The 18,851-nt window shown below is 42.8% G+C and overlaps 1 protein-coding gene across 12 annotated transcripts in view; it reads left to right on the forward strand.

The window, feature by feature from the left end:
- Positions 1 to 18,851, forward strand: part of Ttll5 (tubulin tyrosine ligase like 5) — a 228,384-nt gene that overhangs the window by 21,918 nt on the left and 187,615 nt on the right. For 10 of the 12 annotated variants that reach the window (XM_021201541.2, XM_021201542.2, XM_029540627.1 and 7 more), the window contains exons 6-9: positions 2,383 to 2,513; positions 8,637 to 8,719; positions 14,932 to 15,001; positions 15,905 to 15,989. In XM_021201541.2, coding sequence (XP_021057200.1) covers positions 2,383 to 2,513; positions 8,637 to 8,719; positions 14,932 to 15,001; positions 15,905 to 15,989 — 369 coding nt within the window. Of the gene's footprint in view, positions 1 to 2,382; positions 2,514 to 8,636; positions 8,720 to 11,640; positions 11,768 to 14,931; positions 15,002 to 15,904; positions 15,990 to 18,851 lie in introns of those variants that run through there. The other 2 variants (XM_029540631.1, XM_029540630.1) reach the window with 2 other exon arrangements.

Raw genomic sequence — 18,851 nt, forward strand, 5'->3', positions numbered from 1 at the left:
TATATATATATATATATATATATATATATATATATATGGGTGTATATACATAAATATATGTATGTATGTATGTATTTAGCAAATCAAATTTAGCAAAATATGGAAAACTTTAAATAGATGTGTCAAGGAAAATATATGTGTGGTCAGTTAAAGATAGTCAACATCATTGGGCATTAGTGGAATACAAAAATAAAACCATAAGGTACTGAATATACCTATTAAAGAGGCTTTAAAAGTTAACTTACAGCAAGTTCTTCTGAAAGCCAGATGCATGGTGACTAGCATGCTAGCACATTGCTAGGAGAAGGGCAGATGGGACAGTCAGTCACCTCGGATACCTGTAAACTGCCAGGTATCTATTGGTCTCGGTCCCAGTCGCTTGATTTTTGTTTCTAGAATCTGTGACATAACCAGTGTGTCTTTCATATGCTAATGTTTTGCGTGGTGACTGGCAGGGCCTAGTGGTTTCAGGATGGTCACAGGTCTTAGCAAAGTCTTTAGTCCTAGTAAGAGGGTTGGAGTTTCAGTCTGCCACTCAACCTTTAAGAAGCAGGGCAAGGCTGAAGTTTTAACATGATCACCAGTCACCAGAGACTTAATCAGTTATACCTACTTAGTGATGCTTTCATTACAACCCCAAAGGACTGACTAGGGTAGGAGAACTAGATGGCTGACCATGTGGAGGTACACTGATGGAAAGAGGGCAGGCAGTTCTGTACCCCTTCATCCCGAGCATGTCTCCTTATCTGTGTTCTTTGTAATGTCCTTTATAGTCAACCAGTAAGTGTGTTCTGTGACCCACTCAAGTAAAACATCAGACCCAGAGAAAAGGTCCTGGGTTAGCTGGTCAGACGCACAGCTACAACAGTCTGCTGCTTGGAACTAGGGTCAGCCTTGGGGACTGAGCCTTCATCCTAAAGGATCTGATACCACAGCCAGGTAGACAGTGACTTAGAGGACACCCAGTAGTATCTGCACTGGCATTTTGTGCTGGTGGTGGGAAAGCAATCCCTGACCCCCAGCTGGTATCAAAAATGTTGAGTAGTTATGTGGGGCTGAGTGGAGACTTGGAAAAGGCTTTGGTATTTCCTGTACATCTCAGAATATGGTGGCAGAAACTGAGCCTGTTTTTCCAGTATTCTCAGAATAACCACTGGCAGTTCTTGTAAAGTTAAGCATATAAGTCTGTGGTGATTGTGAAATGTGTCTGTAAATTCTTTGACAGTGCCTTCAAAGATTGAGCTAAATCTGTTCTTGATTGTCAACCAGACTTAGTAATTTGCTTCTAACAAATGGGATGTGACACAAGTGTCATTTTGGAGACTTGGTCATTATAGACATTACAACCTCTTCCTTGGATCAGTGGGTGTAGAAGCCAGCAGCATGACATGAAAGTCTGCAGCCTTGTGGAACTGCAGCCTCCTTGGTAGGCTCCATACCTGTGAGCGGCCTGTGAGGTGCATGCTCTATCCTGATCAGGCCTGATGATGGCAGTGTAGGCACACATCTGGACTAGAGCCTCATCAGCTGGCTGAGGCAGAACTACCCAGTTCTTTCATCCCACACAGCTGGCCACAGCAACTATGTAACATCATAGATGCAAACTACTATTTTAAGCTGCCATTTTGGGGGTTGTTGATAATTTAGCAATAGATAATTAATGCAACTAGGTAAACTACATAGCAGGCCAGCAACTTGGAAATGGAAATGTTTGCATAAAACTCGATGTTTATATACAAATCTATGTGTAAGTACTTTCGAGCAGCCTTATTCATAGTGTCCCCTAAACTGGAAATAATCTAGATGTTCTTCAGCTGGTGAATAAACAAACAAACTGTGGTATATCCACACCACAACCTGTAATAGAGCACATGAAAGAGTAAAATACTGATGGATACAGCCATTGGAGATAAAGCTGAGATGTGTCATGCTCAGTGTAAAGGATACCCAGTGCATGATCCTGCTTATCTGACTGTTTGGAAGGAAAAGTAAGCAGGTGTTAGTGTCTGGAGTGATGGAAAGAACTGACCGAAGGGACTGAGGCTACTTCAGGATGTTATTATTGTCCTGTATTTTGATTGTGGTGGTTATTACCTAATTAACACATCAGCATCACACATGAAAAAAGGGGGAGTTTAGATATAAGTGGTATCTTTATGAATAAATCTGACCAAAAAATGTCCATTTGATGAAGATGTTTAATAAGGAGTCTATAATATGTGTCTAGTAAGGAATATTAGAGTAGCAACATGACAGGTTTGGGGTAATCTGCTGTCTTCAGTAACTGCTTCAGAACTCTGGCCATGAGGGCCTCACAGTGTGGTAACAGAACAACTTTGTAGGTGTAGCTCACTGAAATAACACAACTTTCTTGCTTTTCAGGTCTTATGAACTAACCCGCAAGGACCGACTGTACAAAAACATCATTCGGATGCAGCACACTCATGGATTCAAGGCATTCCACATCCTCCCTCAGACCTTTCTCCTGCCAGCTGAGTATGCGGAATTCTGTAGTAAGTGCTTCACTGAGAGTGCTCCAGCATCTGAACTTGAGGCATAGTTACTTAGAGATTGCTGATCTTACAGCTAACTGGGGCTTGCCATGTCTTTGAGAAATTGTGCTCTACTACTAAGAACAGTTACAGACATAAAATTTAAATTGTTTGTATTTGGATGCTCTGTGTTTACTTTTGATAGGATGACAGTAATCATTTATGTAAGAACACAGTGGTGTCATCCAGGCACATGCCATCTTGGGCATTTTTGCCCAGTTATCTCGCCGTTGTTGAGAGTCAGTGTATGTTGTCCATGTGTCTGTGAACTGCGTGTTTCCTTGTTGGCATCTTTTTCCCACTTCCCACTTTTATACTCTTGCTGCCTTGACTTTTGGACTTTTGTTCTTTGGGGAACAAGAATCATGTCTTTTTAAAACTTGTCCTTGCTTGTTTACCTTTTAAGACAGGGTTTCACTATGTATTTCCAGCTGGCCTAGATAGGACTGGCTTTGTAGGTCAGGCTGGCCTCTGCCTCCCAAGTGCTGTGACTAAAGGATGCTACTTTTGATGTTAAGAGTTTGGTAATATCAGTCACAGTCTTTTTTTTCCTTTTAAGTTCATACTAATAAAAAATATACATAGGTGTCTAATAAAAATACACACGGGCATCCATTAGAGTCTGAATGTTAGTTTAACTGCTGGTAAGTAACTGAAGTGGAAACTTAAGGGTTCTTTGGAAAGTCAGCTATGTTGGATGGTGTTTTGCTGGGGCAAACATGTGAATCCAGATACGTTTCATTGAAGCGGACACAGGTGAAAGGCTAAGGCAGCCTTCTGAAGAAACATTTCAACATACTAGACAGAGGAGAGAGGATGTTCTGCTACAGCAAGCTCGTGAAAGGGCATGTGATTCATTGCTAATGACACCCATGTATTGGTCCACCTTACATTGTGTAGTTGAGCTCTATTTGTTGGGACTCCATAGAGAGAAACACCAAAAAACTTCTGGTGATGGGCTGCTGTTTCTTGCTGCTTCCCCTGACTAGGGCTGATTGGCAGAGTGAAGTCAGCTGAGACACTCATGTACTGAGGCAAGGCACGTGGAGGACACATGATGTTTGGAGGGCGTAGAAAAAAGACTCAGACAGTGACAGAGGCTGAGCTAGGCTTGCTTACAGAGCTAGCTGTGAAATGCTTGTCTGTCTTGAGGATTCCTGAGAGGCACAGCGCCCCTCCTGGTCCCTCCTGCTGACTCAAGCCAGGCCTGGCTGTCTCTGCTAGGTAGTGTCACTGCTGCTAATGCTGCTGATTCGTGTTTGCTATCTTTACCGAACTTGTCCGTGGTTCGAGCTGCCCCTGCTGCCCTGTAAACTGTGCTGCTAATTTCCAGACAACACAGATGGGAATCATTTCAAAGAACCATTTCTAAATAGGTCCACTTCCCCCGTATCCTTTCTTTCCCACTACCTCTGGTGAATGGTAGGCTAGAAGGGAGGTTAAAGCATTTAAGAACCATCATTAAAAATAGGATTTAATTTTGAAAAAATTAAAGTTATAAGTAACAGGAAGACATGGCTGACATCTTGTTCTAAAATGGATTCTTACTTCTTTGGCCTCGTCGAACTTAACTTCCCAGGCCTGGGTGAACAACTGGGTTGTTTCCAGCCCTTCCCTCAGGCCAGAGCCTGATTCAGTAGGTGTGATAGAGGAAGAGTCAAGAGTACAGGGCATGTGGCCAAGTGTGAATGGCAACCATGATCATGAGAACGGACAAGTGTGAGTAGGTAGGGTGGAAGAAAACACAGGATGTATGGAGTATAGATGTGAGGAGTGTCAGCCAAAAGGTCCAGACAGGCCTCCAAAGATTCAAGTTAGAGAGGCTATGAGGATCATTGTAATAGTGGGGGTGGCCCAGGCTGACCTCAAAGTCCCAGGCTCTAGTGTTCTTGCCTCTGCCTCCTTGGGAGTTAGGATTACAGGTGTGACCCACCACTGTCCCACCAGGACTTACGAGTCTAAGCAAGAATACAACCAGTAAAATACAAGAGGAGCTATTACAGGGGAGAGGAGCGTTCAGTTTGGACACGGTGTACATTTGAGGTGCTGTGGGAAAAGCATACAGTGATGTTTTGCAGACAGTTGTAAAAGCAACTCTGAGTTTGGTCAAAGATGCAGATTCTGGAGGTTCCAGATGAAAGTGATGACAAAGAGCTCCAAGAAGCCAAGAGAAGCAGGCCCCACAGGTGGGAGGAAGGAGGGATGGGAGAGAGCACAGGGCTCCAGCACACAGACATAAGTGGGAGGAGGGAGGGATGGGAGAGAGCACAGGGCTCCAGCACACAGACATAGCTGGGAGGGAGGAGGGATGGGAGAGAGCACAGGGCTCCAAAGAGGCAGTGGCTCATGCCCAAGAGGAGCCGCTCCCCTGGAAAGAGGGAGGGAAGAAGGCTCACTGCTGACTGCATGAGGCTTCCTGTGGGGAAGGAAGCAGCTAGGCTCATCCACATCTAGGTACACATGCCTTTTTCTGAAAGTGAGAGTTTTCAGCAACATCTGTGGAAGGTGCTGTCTCCAGACAGCTTTGGTTGTCTTCTTAGACATTTTATACACTCCCCTACTTCATAACTCTCAGTGTCTGTAAGAGCTTTTTAAATGTCTGTCTGCTAGCCTCCTCTTCGAGGGAGAAGACTGTCTTAACTGCTGTGTATCCACCTCTAGAGACTACTGGGCAGATTAGAAACTTAACAGGCTTTGAATGAATGAATGCATAGAACCTAGAAAACGTATTCTTTTATATTAATAACTTCTTGTCTTAGCTTTTCTTCTGCTGCGATAAAATCCTCTGCAAAAGCAACTTAAGGGAGAAAGGGTTATTCTTGTTCTGCCCGGAAGTCTGGGGATACAGGCCAGCATGTTGGGGAAACTGGTAGGGAAGGAGTAGGAGATTGGTTGGTCACATTGCATCTATACACAGGACGTAAAGAGTGAGCAGGAAGTGGGGCTGGGCTATAAAGCCTCAAGGTCCACCCCCAGTGATCCACTTCCTTCGGGAGGCTCCACCTCATTAAGGCACTAAGACTTTTCCTACCAGTGCCACCAGCTGGGGACCAGGTGTTCTCACTGAGCCTGTGTGGGACATGTTCCATTCAAAGCACACACTCCCTCTCTTGTTGCTTCCTCAGAGAGCTGCGGGAGATCTTCAAAGAATGATATAGTTTGTGTTCAGTGGCCTCATTTCTCTTAACATTTTCTCATGTGGAACTATACAATGTGATCTAAATTATATTCTTCGACAGAGTAATGTATTTCCATGGTGTAAAGCTAAATAAGACAGTCATCAGGGGAGAAGACTCTTGGTTCTCTTAGCTCTCTTCTCAGGACTCACTGGTGCTTGCTACTAGTTTTTTGCATGTCTTTCTAAAGAGATTCTTGGCATTTCCTGGCAGACAGCCTGAATGGGTGTGGGACTGAGACTTGCACACTAGCTATTGCTTCATGTTTTCTTCTTTTCCACAGATCCTTCTACATCAGTTAATTAACAATGTTATCATTGACTGTGTGTTTGTTGAAGGTTCTCGTGTTAATCAGGTACCTGGAAATATGGCCTTTGAGTCCTCTGCCTGTTTGCAGACATCCCTGTGAGCTAAGAGTGTTTTTTATATTTTGTCTTTTTTCTTTTAGATTTATTTATTTATTTTTGGTATATCTATCTGCATGTACACCTGCATGCCAGAAGAAGGCATCAGATCCCATTACAGATGGTTGTGAGCCACCATGTGGTTGCAGGGAATTGAATTCAGGATCTCTGGAAGAGCAGCCAGTGCTTTTAACCACAGAGCCACCTTTCCAGCCTGCTTTTTACATTTTCTAATGGTTGAAGTCAAGATGACTGTAAATTTTTGGTGTGTGGAAATGACATGAAATTCAGAGCATAAATAAGGCTTCATGGGAACAGGGCCACTGCCCTGTGTTTGTATATTATCTGTTTTCAAGCTCCAGCAGCAGAGATGAGCTCTTACAACAGAGCTTGCACTTTTTACAAAACCAATATTGATAATGGCCCGGCTTTTCATAATTTATTTGCAAACTGCAACTCCTCATATAGATATGATAGAGTAGATTTAATTAATCTCTCCCTTTTTTAGCACAGCATGGAATAACTTCATATATATGTACAATGTGGGATTTTTAAAGTGTGTGTGTGTGTGTGTGTGTGTTGAGAGAGAGAGAGAGTCTGTGTGTGTGTGTGTGTGTGTGTGTGTGTGGGTGTGTGGGTGTGTGTGGGTGTGTCTGAATTGGACAGAAGAGGATCCCCTCGAGTAGGAGTTACACGAGGTTGTGAGCTACCCAACAAGGGTGCTGGGACCCAGCTGGATCCTCTTTTTTTCCCCCAAGACAGGGTTTCTCTGTGTAGCCCTGGNTGAGCTACCCAACAAGGGTGCTGGGACCCAGCTGGATCCTCTTTTTTTCCCCCAAGACAGGGTTTCTCTGTGTAGCCCTGGGTGTCTTGAAACTTGTAGGCCAGGCTGGCCTGAAACTCAGAAGTCTACTTGCCTCTGCCTCCTGAGTGCTGGACTAAAGGCGTACGCCACTCTCTCCACCCCCTCACCTCCCCAGCTGAGGATACAATTGTAAACATTCAGTGTCTAGAAGCTTTTTCTTCTACTGCTGATTCTGTTCAGTTGCATCCAGGGAAAGTCAAGGGTAGATGGGGAAAGGTGGACAACAGTACCTTGGTCCCTCCCCTGGTCTCCCCTAAAGGTAAACCTGAATGAAGGGTTTGTAGTACTAATAAAGTCAAATTTCTGTTCGGGGCATAAAAGAGACGTTTGCCTTCTGCTGAGAGGAGAGGGATGAAGAGGTGGGCATGTGGTCTGGGAAGATGCGGTGCTGGGGGTTATTGCCAGTGCTTGGCCACTCAGGTCCCGAGGTCGGCCTGGGTGGGACCTTACTGAGGGTTGGGGAAGTTTGTGTTCTCTTGTGGGAAGAGTGAAGGTGGGATTAGCACACACAGGTGGCAGCACTTGGCCTTTTAATAACTCAAGCCAGAGACCATAACCTTGAGGGAACTTTATTGAGTTTATGCTTTTGTGTTCTGAGTAAGATGATGTTATTGTGATGTGGAAGAGCCAGGCGGTTTGAGAGGCGCAGGGCACTTTCACTCACTGGGCTTTCTTTACACCCCCTCTCCTTTCAGAAAAGAACAGTAGCAGGAAACCTTAGCTTTTAGGTCTTACCTTCCCCTTATCCTTCAAAACAGTGTTTCGGGGTCATCAGGTGAGGGAGAGGCTGACTAGAGTGAATACTGCCACAGCTCTCTTGCTCCTGTGGTTGCACTCAGCAAATCCAAGCCCTCTGCTCCTCCCCAGATCATGCACGAGCCCCAGGGAGTCTCAGTGTCAGTTTTCTGCTTTTTCATTTCATGACCCAGAGATACTTATCTGAAGCTGGTGAATGCACAGACCCCCTTCTACTAAATCTCGACGCTTCCCAGCCCTAAAGTCCTGCCTGGTTTATAAGCTCTGAAGAATTATTCAAAGAAAGTAACTCTATTTGGAGATGTAGTAAACACCTCAATTGTCTGTCTTCTGGCAATCCTTCAGTTAATAAAGATGACGTTCAGGTTCCCAAAGGTTCTTTTTGGTAATAGACTAACATTCAGATTTTACCTCGTTTTATTTCCCTCCTTATGTAAGAAAGAGGAAACGGGAAGGTGATTGGGTGAATGATACGCCATCCTCCTCCTCTTTCCTCTTTGGCTTCTTCCTGCCTCAGTTCACTTTTTATTATTATTATTACTATTATTATTTTTTGGTTTTTCGAGATAGGGTTTCTCTGTGTAGCCCTGGCTGTCCTGGCACTCACTCTGTAGACCAGGCTGGCCTCGAACTCAGAAATCCGCCTGCCTCTGCCTCCTGAGTGCTGGGATTAAAGGTGTGCGCCACCACGCCCGGCTTCATTTCCCCTTTTTTAAGGCTAGTCTAAAACCAGGTGATTTGAACTGTTGCTCTCCAGCTGGAGAAGTGGGGCTCTTTAGGTGCCTAAGAGATCGTTGCAGTTTAAGATGACAAACTCACGCTCCTTCCTTTCTTTGTTGTTTTGTTTTTCTCTTTCCTCTTTATTTCCCAATATTTTGAGCAGATTCATATTCAAAGGACCGAGGACCTTGGATAGTAAAACCAGTGGCCTCTTCTCGGGGGCGGGGCGTCTACTTGATCAACAATGTAAGTATGAGGACTTCGGCCTGGTGCTGATTGGAGCAGGTGTCCCTTCTTCTGCTCTGAGTCCAGCAGCGAGTGGAGGACAGCTGTGTACTGTCCTTCGGTTGGTTACTCTGCTGGCAGCAGCCTCCTCCCTTGCTGGGACACACTTATTCCAGCACCAAAGTGGCACTTGTCGGATGGGTTTTGGGGAAGGCGTCTGTTGTGTTGTCAGCTCTGAGCTGTCACCTTTCAGGCTTTGAGTAGAAGACAGCTTTTACTGCTGTTTCTTCCTTCTCTCCTGCCCTTCCCTCCTTCTGTTCCTCTCCCTCAGCCTTCTTCCTCCTAGAAACTGCTGATGCTGTGACTCTGGAAAGAAATCCCTGTTAAATGTTGTTTTAAAAATTAATACACATAGGTGCGTGGCTGAGTGCTAAGAAGCCATGCACAGACTCAGGGTTCAGGTCTCAGAACCACAATAATAATAGCTAATAATCATAATAATACACATACAAAGTAAATAAAATGTCAACTCAAGTCTCATTGGATTTCCCATAACGTGGTTATTTTATATTTCTTGTTTTCTCAAATTCTTAATTGTATTTGGTAATTCCCTATTTTCCGGTTATAACACCCATATTACTTCTACCTGCCCTTCCTTCAATAGTCCGTCTCTTATGTGTAATTAGTTTTTGCTGTCAGATTTTAGAGTTATATAATATTACTGTTTTTTAGTGACTGTGATTTAGTTTTTCCTCCTTTATAAGTTTATTAAAAGTTTAAACTTAGTAGAAATAGACTACAGCATTAGGACTGTGAAATTTAACCAGCATGTAAGTTTAACCTTGGTTTTCTTCCTTCTAGACATTTGGTGGTCTCTATTTAATCTATTTTTCCTTTACTCTGGGGAAAAATATCTTCTTTTTATCTCTGTTTATATTTCTGTGTGTGTGTGTGTGTGTGGTGTGTGTATTTGTGTGTGGTGTATGCATGTATTTGTGTCTTGTGTGGGTGTGTGAGTGTGTGTGTGTGGTGTGTGTATGTATGTATGTATGTATGTGTACCTATTTGAGGCCCAAGATTGATATCTGATATCTTTGCTTGCTCTTCTCCCATGTCCCCCGAGTCAGGCTCTTTTAGTCACACTCAGAACTTGCCAGTGTTCATTGCTCTGAGGAGTCCCTGTTGCTACTTTCTAAGACTAGACCACTTGCAGGCTGGCTACCAGCTTGGACCCTTGCAGTGACCCCCTTAGGAACCCTTGTTACCTGGTATTTGGGGCTGGGGCTCTCTTTGCTCTCTTTGTCTTTGTTTTGTAAACCCTGATCTTATCTGCTCCCTGTCTTTGAAGATTTATTTAGACTTTTGATCTATTCTGGCTCCTTTGATATTATTTCATTCTTTTAAAAATATCCTGTCTTTCCAATGAGCTCTGGAAGGGAATGCTGGGATAGATACATCGTGTGTGTGTGTGTGTGTGTGTGTGTGTGTGTGTGTGGTCAGTACTCCATCTTAAATTCCCCAGTTATTTTTTTCACATTGTGCAGAAATGAACTTTCTAAAGTCTTTTACTTTGGAAAGTCCTTAGATTCAGTCTGGATCCAAAACTGTACAGTAAACAAATTATGGCCAGACCTTTCTTACTGGGAAAAGGATAGACTCAGAATCTGGCAGAACAACTATTATAGCATCAGGCCCCAGTCACAAGTTCTGTTCCTGGAGCCCCTTAACCCTGGGTCCCATGTGGCATGAAACATGGTGGTATGCCTTGGCTTTGTCTTGTCTCTGTGACCTTGGCATAAGGCTCCCATCTGACAGTCTTGCCTTTAGCTCCTTGCCAGGAGCACAGTGTTGTTTGAATTGCATGGACGGCACTAGTTTGGGTTTGGGTTTTAGCTGCCAAATGGAATTGCTATTGAGAGTCAGCTACGGTTCAAGTTTGCTTTTTATTTTCTTAGACATGAGTCAAAGAGAATAGGATCTATTCCCAGCACATGTGGGGCTTCCCCCCCCCCCTTTTGGAATGATCTTTTGCCCTAGTGATTTGTTCTTTTAAAGCTAACATCATAAAGAATAGAAAAGTTAAACTTCCCTTAATGGAGCTGGGAACCTCTTTCTCCAACTCTTCGCTGAGACTCATAAAGGGAATGAATGACTCGTCTTTAGGGAATGTACGTTTGGCAGCTTATGTAAGAGTCTTTCTCCCTCCCACATCTCCATGGGTTCAATCCCTTGAGACCCCCTGCATAGATCAAAGTACTTGACTACACCTTTGCCAGTTCCCCTCCCCGCTGGTGAAGCTTTGGAATGAGTCTGATTCTTTTAGGTATTTAGTGGAGGTGCCAGACAGAAGCCTGGGAAGATGCCAGCATGCACAAGGGGAACTGGCAGCACGTGATTCTAATGGGAACATATTCCCATTTCACCCAGAACCTGGAATTTTATCACCTTTTACCCAGACCTACAAACTGCACTGTTAATCCTCTTTTCTCTCCCTAACCATCCCTTCTTTTCCATACCTGGATCCTTTCCCTGGAATATGTGACCCATTAGCCAACTGGATGAAGTAACTCTTTCCAAGGCTGCTGCCTGCTTTTCTTTCAGGGTTGAGGGGGAGGGAGAGAGAGAACACTAAGACAGAGGGTCTGTGCAGAACTTGTAGGAGTTGGGGAGGGACTATGGCAGGGGGCTGGATATAGATGTGCAGTTCAAATGAAAACTTCATTCCCTATCTTTTCACAAGCATAAGGAGACCTATTAGTAAAACTGTTTGGTAGTAGTCAGAACCTACTGGAAAATGTTCACAAAAGCAACTTTTTAAATTTTTTTTTTTTTAAACCATGAAGTGAACAGAAAAAAGGCAAGAAAAGTGGGGCTCTTGTGCAATCCTGAGGATAGCATTGTGGGCTGGTTGACAGGGCTCCTAACGATGTGCTCTTATCTAGAGATGCAGCTAAAGGAACAGAGAGCTCTTAACTCCAGCTTCTTCAATAACCTGACTAAATGCCACACTTTCCCAACTTAACGATATTCAAATTGAGGTGGGGGAAGACCTGGTGTTTTCTGATTAAGGTATGGATTTTACTATTGAGGTCTAATTCAGTCACCCTGTGTCGTCCGTTATCCATGGATCTAATATATATTCTGAGATTGTGAAGTTCAAAAGACTTTTAGGTCATATTCTCCATCCCTCTCGTTGTGAATATAGCTCATATTCTCTTGCTTTTATTTCTTTGCATGTTTTTATCTCATGTTGTCTGTGTTTCTTACTGTTTGACAGTTACTTAGGAAGTGCTGGCTGTGTGCACTGAAAACCTCTTAAGAAGCTGTACTATTTTGTATCTCCTAATTCTTCTGTGTCTTTCCTGTAGTGGAGTGCATTGCTCTGGCTTGTAGCATGTGGCAGTGAATGATGTTGCGTTGTGGAATGCAGAAGTCAGAACCACATAGATCCTGTTGAGTGTGCAGTAGCAGCAATAACAACTGAGATTTCTTTTTGAGACATTTATGAGAGGATTTCACTATGTAGCCCTGCCTGACCTAGAACTCACCATATAGAGCCAGAACTTGAAGAAATTCACCTGCCTCAGTCTTTTGAGTGCTGGGACTAAAGGTGTTCACTCCTACTCCCAGCACCCACTGATACTTCATGAGCATTTACTCTGCACCTTCCACCTGAATCCAGATAGAACTAGCTAATATTACTTTTCAAAAGGACTCTGTACTGTTTTTTTTAATAAGTGATAGAGCCATGATGGTAGCTGAGGTCCAGCTGGTTCCAGGGCATCCACACTTAACCACAACACTTTTCTACCCTACAGCAACTTAGCAAGTGCTCCAAGCTTGAATCTTAAGATCTAGTTAGGAAAATAAGTTTATGTCCAGTTTCCATAGCAATTCTGATTCCTGCATTAGCCTTCATTTACTTTGAGTGGAAATTCTACCTTGAAATGGAAATACTTTTAACTTTGGTTAATTGAGGATTAGTGAATAGGAAATACTCTTAAGGATATCAAAAACTTTTACTACTTGGGCTTTAAAATATAATATCAGGCAAAGGAATCATTTTCAAATTTTCCTTTAGTTTGTGAGCAATTAATTTTTCTTATGCAGATAGGAATGAGAGGTAAAGACAACTGAGCAAGTACTAAAGTCTTTGAACAGAAGCTTATGTTATGTATAATTCAGTGGCTAGATTTTTAGGAAGTAGAAGAGAAGAAGTGGGGGTGGACACTAGCTATGTTGTGGAGTGAAACTCTACCACACAGGACAGCTGGGTACCAGTCATGTCCTGTTGTAGTCCATAGGTGTTTCTCAGATGGAGCCTACAGCTGTTGCTCAGCTGTAGCCATCGGTGCTGCAGGGCTGGAACACAGCTTGCAGCTTTACTGCTTTTCTAGAGATTTCATGCCATCTTACCTACTGGATGTATCAAGAAGTGTAAGGGCATCAGGAAGTGGGATGAGTGATGGAATTCATTAGGGATGAATGAATATTGATGCCATTGTGTTCATAGGATGCATAGAGATGCTGTTAAAGCTGTGGTCTGACTTTGAGATGACAGCAGTGGTATAGAAAATGTCTTGTTTCAGACTTTTGGTCTTGGGGATGGGGGAGACAGTTATTTTGTGCCATTATTTGGGGAGCTCTATGAACAGTGCTTGAAAGTGAAACCTCTGAGACCTTGCCCAGGCTCCAGTGCTGCACCAGTATGTACGCTATAGTGCTCACAGCTCTGTGGCAGGGCAGGTCCTCACCACTCATCTGTAGAATGTGGATGGTGGTGTATCTGCCCCTGGGGTTGGGTGGGGATAAAATAGTACTTGGCACGTGCTTAGAACAGCTCTTGGCACATGTTAAATGCTCAGCACCTCTATTAAATTGTAATTATTTCTGCAAATGTTGCTAGTCATTTCCAAGCAGCTATGATAGTCTCATAACTGCTATTGTTACCATTTACAGTTAGGAGCCCTTTGCCCTTCCGGGTTGGCTTGAAGCTGATCTTTCTGTCTAATCAAACATGCAGTTGTTCTGTTTGAGGTTTCTTTATCTTACTGCTCTCTCTGTGTGGAGTCTGCAATAATTGCCTGCTTCCCACCATATTCAGTCTTGATTCCCTTGCCAATTCAAATCGCTCGGTCAGAGGGCTCCCTCCCTTCTAGTTCTCTCCCACAAAGTTACAGTTTTTAGCCCCAGGTCTGTGAATCTGCCTCCCTCCTTCCTGCTGGACTTTGCACGTGGCAGTGGCCTCCTTTTTCCTCAGCACATACATGCCTGAGGCTCTCACTGCTTGCTTCTGTGCCTGCTCTTCTGCTGGCCAGAGCTGGCCTTTCCTTCAGAGCCCTGCAGAGCAGCCCTTTTGGCAGCTTGACATCTTATGTTTGTGGAACTGCTGCTCTGTGTCCCTTTAGAGTCTACGTGTTGCTGTTCTAACCCGAAACAGTAAAGCCTTTGGGGGAAGAAGCTGCTGACTCTGAAGTTCTGTGAGGGCACAGATGTATCTGTTTTCTTCATCACTGTGTGCTCGGTGCTTCTCACGTGTGCGGCAGTACCCACTGCTTCTTATATAAACAACTTTCCCCCATTGGTGAGATCATTAAACAATCTAATTTAGTCTTTACACATGGTTGCTTAGCAAGTGTCTTTATGTGAATCAAGCATCCACTCCATCTCACTGGGAATGCTAGACTGCATTGTGCATCTGTGACTTTCCAGAACAACTTAATGAGAGGTTGAATAGTGCAGTGTTTTAAGACTTCCATTGGTCTTTATATTTTAAAAGAAACAACTTCGTATTTTTAAGTAGCTCTTGTTTTCTTGGCAAATAACTATTTTATACCTTGCATATAAATCTTTTTTTTTTTTGGTTTTTCAAGACACGGTTTCTCTGTATTGCCTTGGCTGTCCTGGAACTCACTTTGTAGACCAGGATGGCCTCGAACTCAGAAATCCGCCTGCCTCTGCCAAGTGCTGGGATTAAAGGCGTGTGCCACCACGCCCGGCTGCATATAAATCTTTAAAGCTATTTAACTGCATTTATTATGAGAGGTGCTATGCAAATTTATTTTTCCCCATTGTAATTGGGTACCCACAGTGGTATGCTCTCTGGCCAGTTGAATATTATTGATTTTTTCCATAGTATCTTTTTTTTTTTTCTAAGGTAAAGAACTTTCCCCACCCACCAACTATACATTTTAGGATTTCTCCCTTTTCATTCCTTTCTGTTTACTCAACAGCCAAACCAGATCTCCCTGGAAGAGAACATCTTGGTCTCCCGTTACATTAACAATCCCCTACTCATAGATGGTGAGTTGTGATCGACTCTTCACTAGATTGGGCTGGATCTCGCTCAACTTTGTAACCTTTTCATAGTCTTCTATAGTAAATCTTTTAAAGCTGGTCTGACATTTTGGTACCCATTATTCCAGACATGAGGATAGTTCTTTACCTTTTGAAACTGAAATTAGTTCATAACAGGAGAGAGATATTGCTCATACAGGTACACAAAGAAATACATACATATGTACATGCACGTACATACTCTAAAAACTGTTACAATATTATCTGAAACAAATAACTGAAACATCTGAAAACTATACTGTTTATTGCTCTATTTGGTGGCAGGACTTGGGAGAATGGAGCCAATGAGTGAGGATTACTAAAGTTGCGTGCAGTAGCCAACTTTATTCAGAGCATCAGACAATTTATACTCTTAAGGGTTAAGATGAATCACATCAGTAAAGTGTTAGAGGCACAAAGGCAAATTGCATGTGGCAAAAATGTGGTTTTCCTTAGAGGCATATAAACAACTAATGATAAGTAGTTGTAATGAATAATTTGAAGTAAATTCACTCCAATTTGCTATACCTGGAAGGGGCACAAAGCATGATATAAGAACATTTCCATGATTTTGGAAGAAACTAAGGTCACAAGACTCTTGGTTTCTTGGCATTTTCTCACAAGCACTCAGAAATCGTCACATGACTCCATCCTTGGAGCCGTGTTTGGTCCATGTTACGACATCATACTGTATGTATTTTGTGACTATACTGCATACCAGTGTATGATCAAAATACAAGATGTGTGCATTGTGTGTTTTATGTGGTAAGGATTGTTCATTCTTCATAGCTCCTGGTTGTGTTGTCCCGTTCTTTGTAACAGAAAACAGATGCAGTTAGCTTTTCTTGTGATGTCCATCTTTCTTCCTAGATTTCAAGTTTGACGTGCGCCTCTATGTGCTGGTGACTTCCTACGACCCCCTTGTCATCTATCTCTATGAGGAAGGCCTGGCTAGGTAAGCAACTTTCTCAGGTGGAGGGACTGGCTGCGTATGGAAGAGTGGATCTGTTAAAAAGGTTTCTGAGACCAGGCTGCTGCTTTCTGTTAGGTTCAGCTTGGGGAAATAGAGTGTACCTAGGTGGGTTCAAATGACAGAAAGCAGCCTTGGTGCTCTACAGCTTCACCTGCAGGTCTGCATAAGGTGGAGACACATGCTTCCTCAGGTGTAGAGGCCACAGGGTAGTTTCATGCACTAAGAGTTGTTATGAGGGCCCTAGGATATTAAAAAAGGTTTTAATGTTTTTCAGAGTAGACCTGGAAGGGAAATAAGTCACATTTATTTACTTGTCATATACCATGTCCTTATGTTAATCCTTGCAACTGCAAAAAACCTGCAGCCTTTTCTGCAGCGGAAGAAATAGATTTGCATATTTGAGGGGGTAGTGGTTTCTGAGTTCTCTTAATGGGGTAGTGGGTAGGGATTGGAGCTCATTGAATGGTCATGTTTCCCCCTATTCATGGGATATTCATGGCTTTCACCCCTTAATATATAGATATACAGTCATATACTTTGCTGTAGTTATGAATATAAGTTGTGTGTGTGTGTGTGTGTGTGTGTGTGTGATGCTTAGTAGGTTTTAAGGTACTGCCTGGCAACAGAATTAAATTAATAACTTGAAATTTTGTCTCCCATACCCACAAAGAATTACAGGTAACAGTTTCCATAAATCCACTAAGCTATTTAAAAAAAGTATGTAACTTTCTTGTGTGCCTTTCATTTACTTTTTTTTTAATCAGCTAGTTTGCTCTGCAGTTCTCCTGTTCATGGCTTTGATAGGATAGTTTACAGCAGTCTAAAAGGGTTCTTTTCATCTGTGCGCAGAAATAATAAGCTGAAAGTCACAGTCTGCATGTTTCTGATTTTAGAAAATTCATTTTGAAAATGGAGACTACATGAATAAAATAAGGCTGGCCATTTGTGTTTATGTGACGAAGAAAACTCCCTGTCCTCCCAGAGTCTCTCCAGTCCTTGATTATGGAGAGCGGCTTTGACAGGCCATACTGAACTGTGACGGCTGAGTTTTCTACTTCTAATTTGTTTTGGAGTCAAGCTTCTAGCTGGCTTAGCCATGTCTTCCCTTCACCTCTAGGTGGCAATGACAGCTCTTATAAGTTCTGTCATATTCTTAACTAAGATTTATGAGTTGGAGCCCTGAGAACACTAGGGGCAACTGAAACTCCATAGTCCTGGCCTCTTGTCCCTTGAAAGCTCAAGAAGGAGGAAAATAAAACATTTCCCAGTTGTTGAATGAAGGCCTGGACCAACATCTCACATGGACTATTTGCTCTAATTGGACTGTCATAGGGAAGGCATTTTCTGAAGCATTTCTAGATATGAGCTTCTGAACTTGGAAGTATACATAGAAAGAAGACCAATATAAATTTTTTTAAAAAGCCTCCTTTCCATATTATCTGGAACAGAGGGAAGGTAAAATCCTTGGACTTCTGGGGCCTAGGGTGCTGGGGACTGTGGGTTTATACTTAGAGGCTTCTGAGCTTCCCCTCTCATGTGCAGAGCTTCCTCCTTATCCTTCCTTCACTCATCTGTACCTCAATTTGTGGCCTTGGTCCTGCTTGGTTTTCTGGAAGAGAAGGTTATTTATGACACTATTTCTCAAGTGTGCCATACCAATATATTTTGTATCATATTCTAAAGATGTTTCACCTGCAATATTAGTAGCCTCCACTCTTGAGTAAAATTTTGCATAGTGTTTTTATCTTTATGGTTCATATGCTCACAGAGTGAGAGCAATACTAGCATTCATTACAGTTTGCTACAGATAAACAAGTATTCTGGCTACCTGTTGCATTAGACGTCAGAAGCTACTAATTTAGTGACAGTTGTGTTGCTTCCAGCAGGAAGTAGCATGTACATGTGTGTACAGACACACATTTATATGGTCAGTGGATGCTCTTCCTTACTGTTAGGAAAATAGCTTTTTAAGTACTTGGTCCACATTGATCCAAAAAAGGAAAAGAAACATTTTCACATCTTTGGTGGGTTTGCCTAGGTGGATGTGAAGTCCTTCTCGACAGTATATTCATGGCATTATCTTGAGCTGTTTGCTCCAGATATACAAGGCACACAGTTCTCTGTAGATTCTTCAGTGTGCCGAAATAGTCACTGTTTATCTTGGCATTCATTTGCCTTTCAGCCCTCAGAGTGCGCTCAGCTGTGTCATTACATCCAGCATCCGTCTGCAGCTCCTCCGCACCTGCAGCTTCTGCTAATCACGTGTGCTTTGTGTAGACTTAACTGAAGGTAATCAGTTTGGGATGAGATCACCAGGTTGCTTTACTTTGAGACTAGAAGGAAAACCATAATCTTTACTAAAGAGACAGACGTAGAGGCAAAAATAATTAGTTTCCTTCTTTAGACTTTTATACCCTGTCATTTCTGTTGGGAACTTCAAATGAATGCTAGGAGATTGAAAGTTCGAGTTATAAAGTTCACTGCATTGTGAAATAGAGGTTATTTTGTGTAAATTCCTTTCCCCTTTAAACCTTTTCCAGGAAAAGACCTCAGTTTCATTGTAAGTTAATGCTTTCATTTGTCTTTGTTTTACTCACACAAAAAGCAGACCACTCACTGTTTATTTTATGTGTAGAAGTGTTTGCCTGCATATATGTAGGTACACTAAATGTGTGCAGTACATACAGAGGCCAGAGGAGGGCATCGGGTCCTCTTGAAATTAGAAATGGCCTGAACTGTCTGTCATGTGGGTGCTAGGAATAGAACCCACATCCTTAACAAGTGCTGTTAACCCCTGGCTCATCTTTCCAGCCCCTTCTCACTGTTTCTTTTCTTCTTCTTCTT

Source organism: Mus pahari, chromosome 7 (genome assembly GCF_900095145.1).
Source record: "Mus pahari chromosome 7, PAHARI_EIJ_v1.1, whole genome shotgun sequence".
Lineage (NCBI taxonomy): Eukaryota > Metazoa > Chordata > Mammalia > Rodentia > Muridae > Mus > Mus pahari.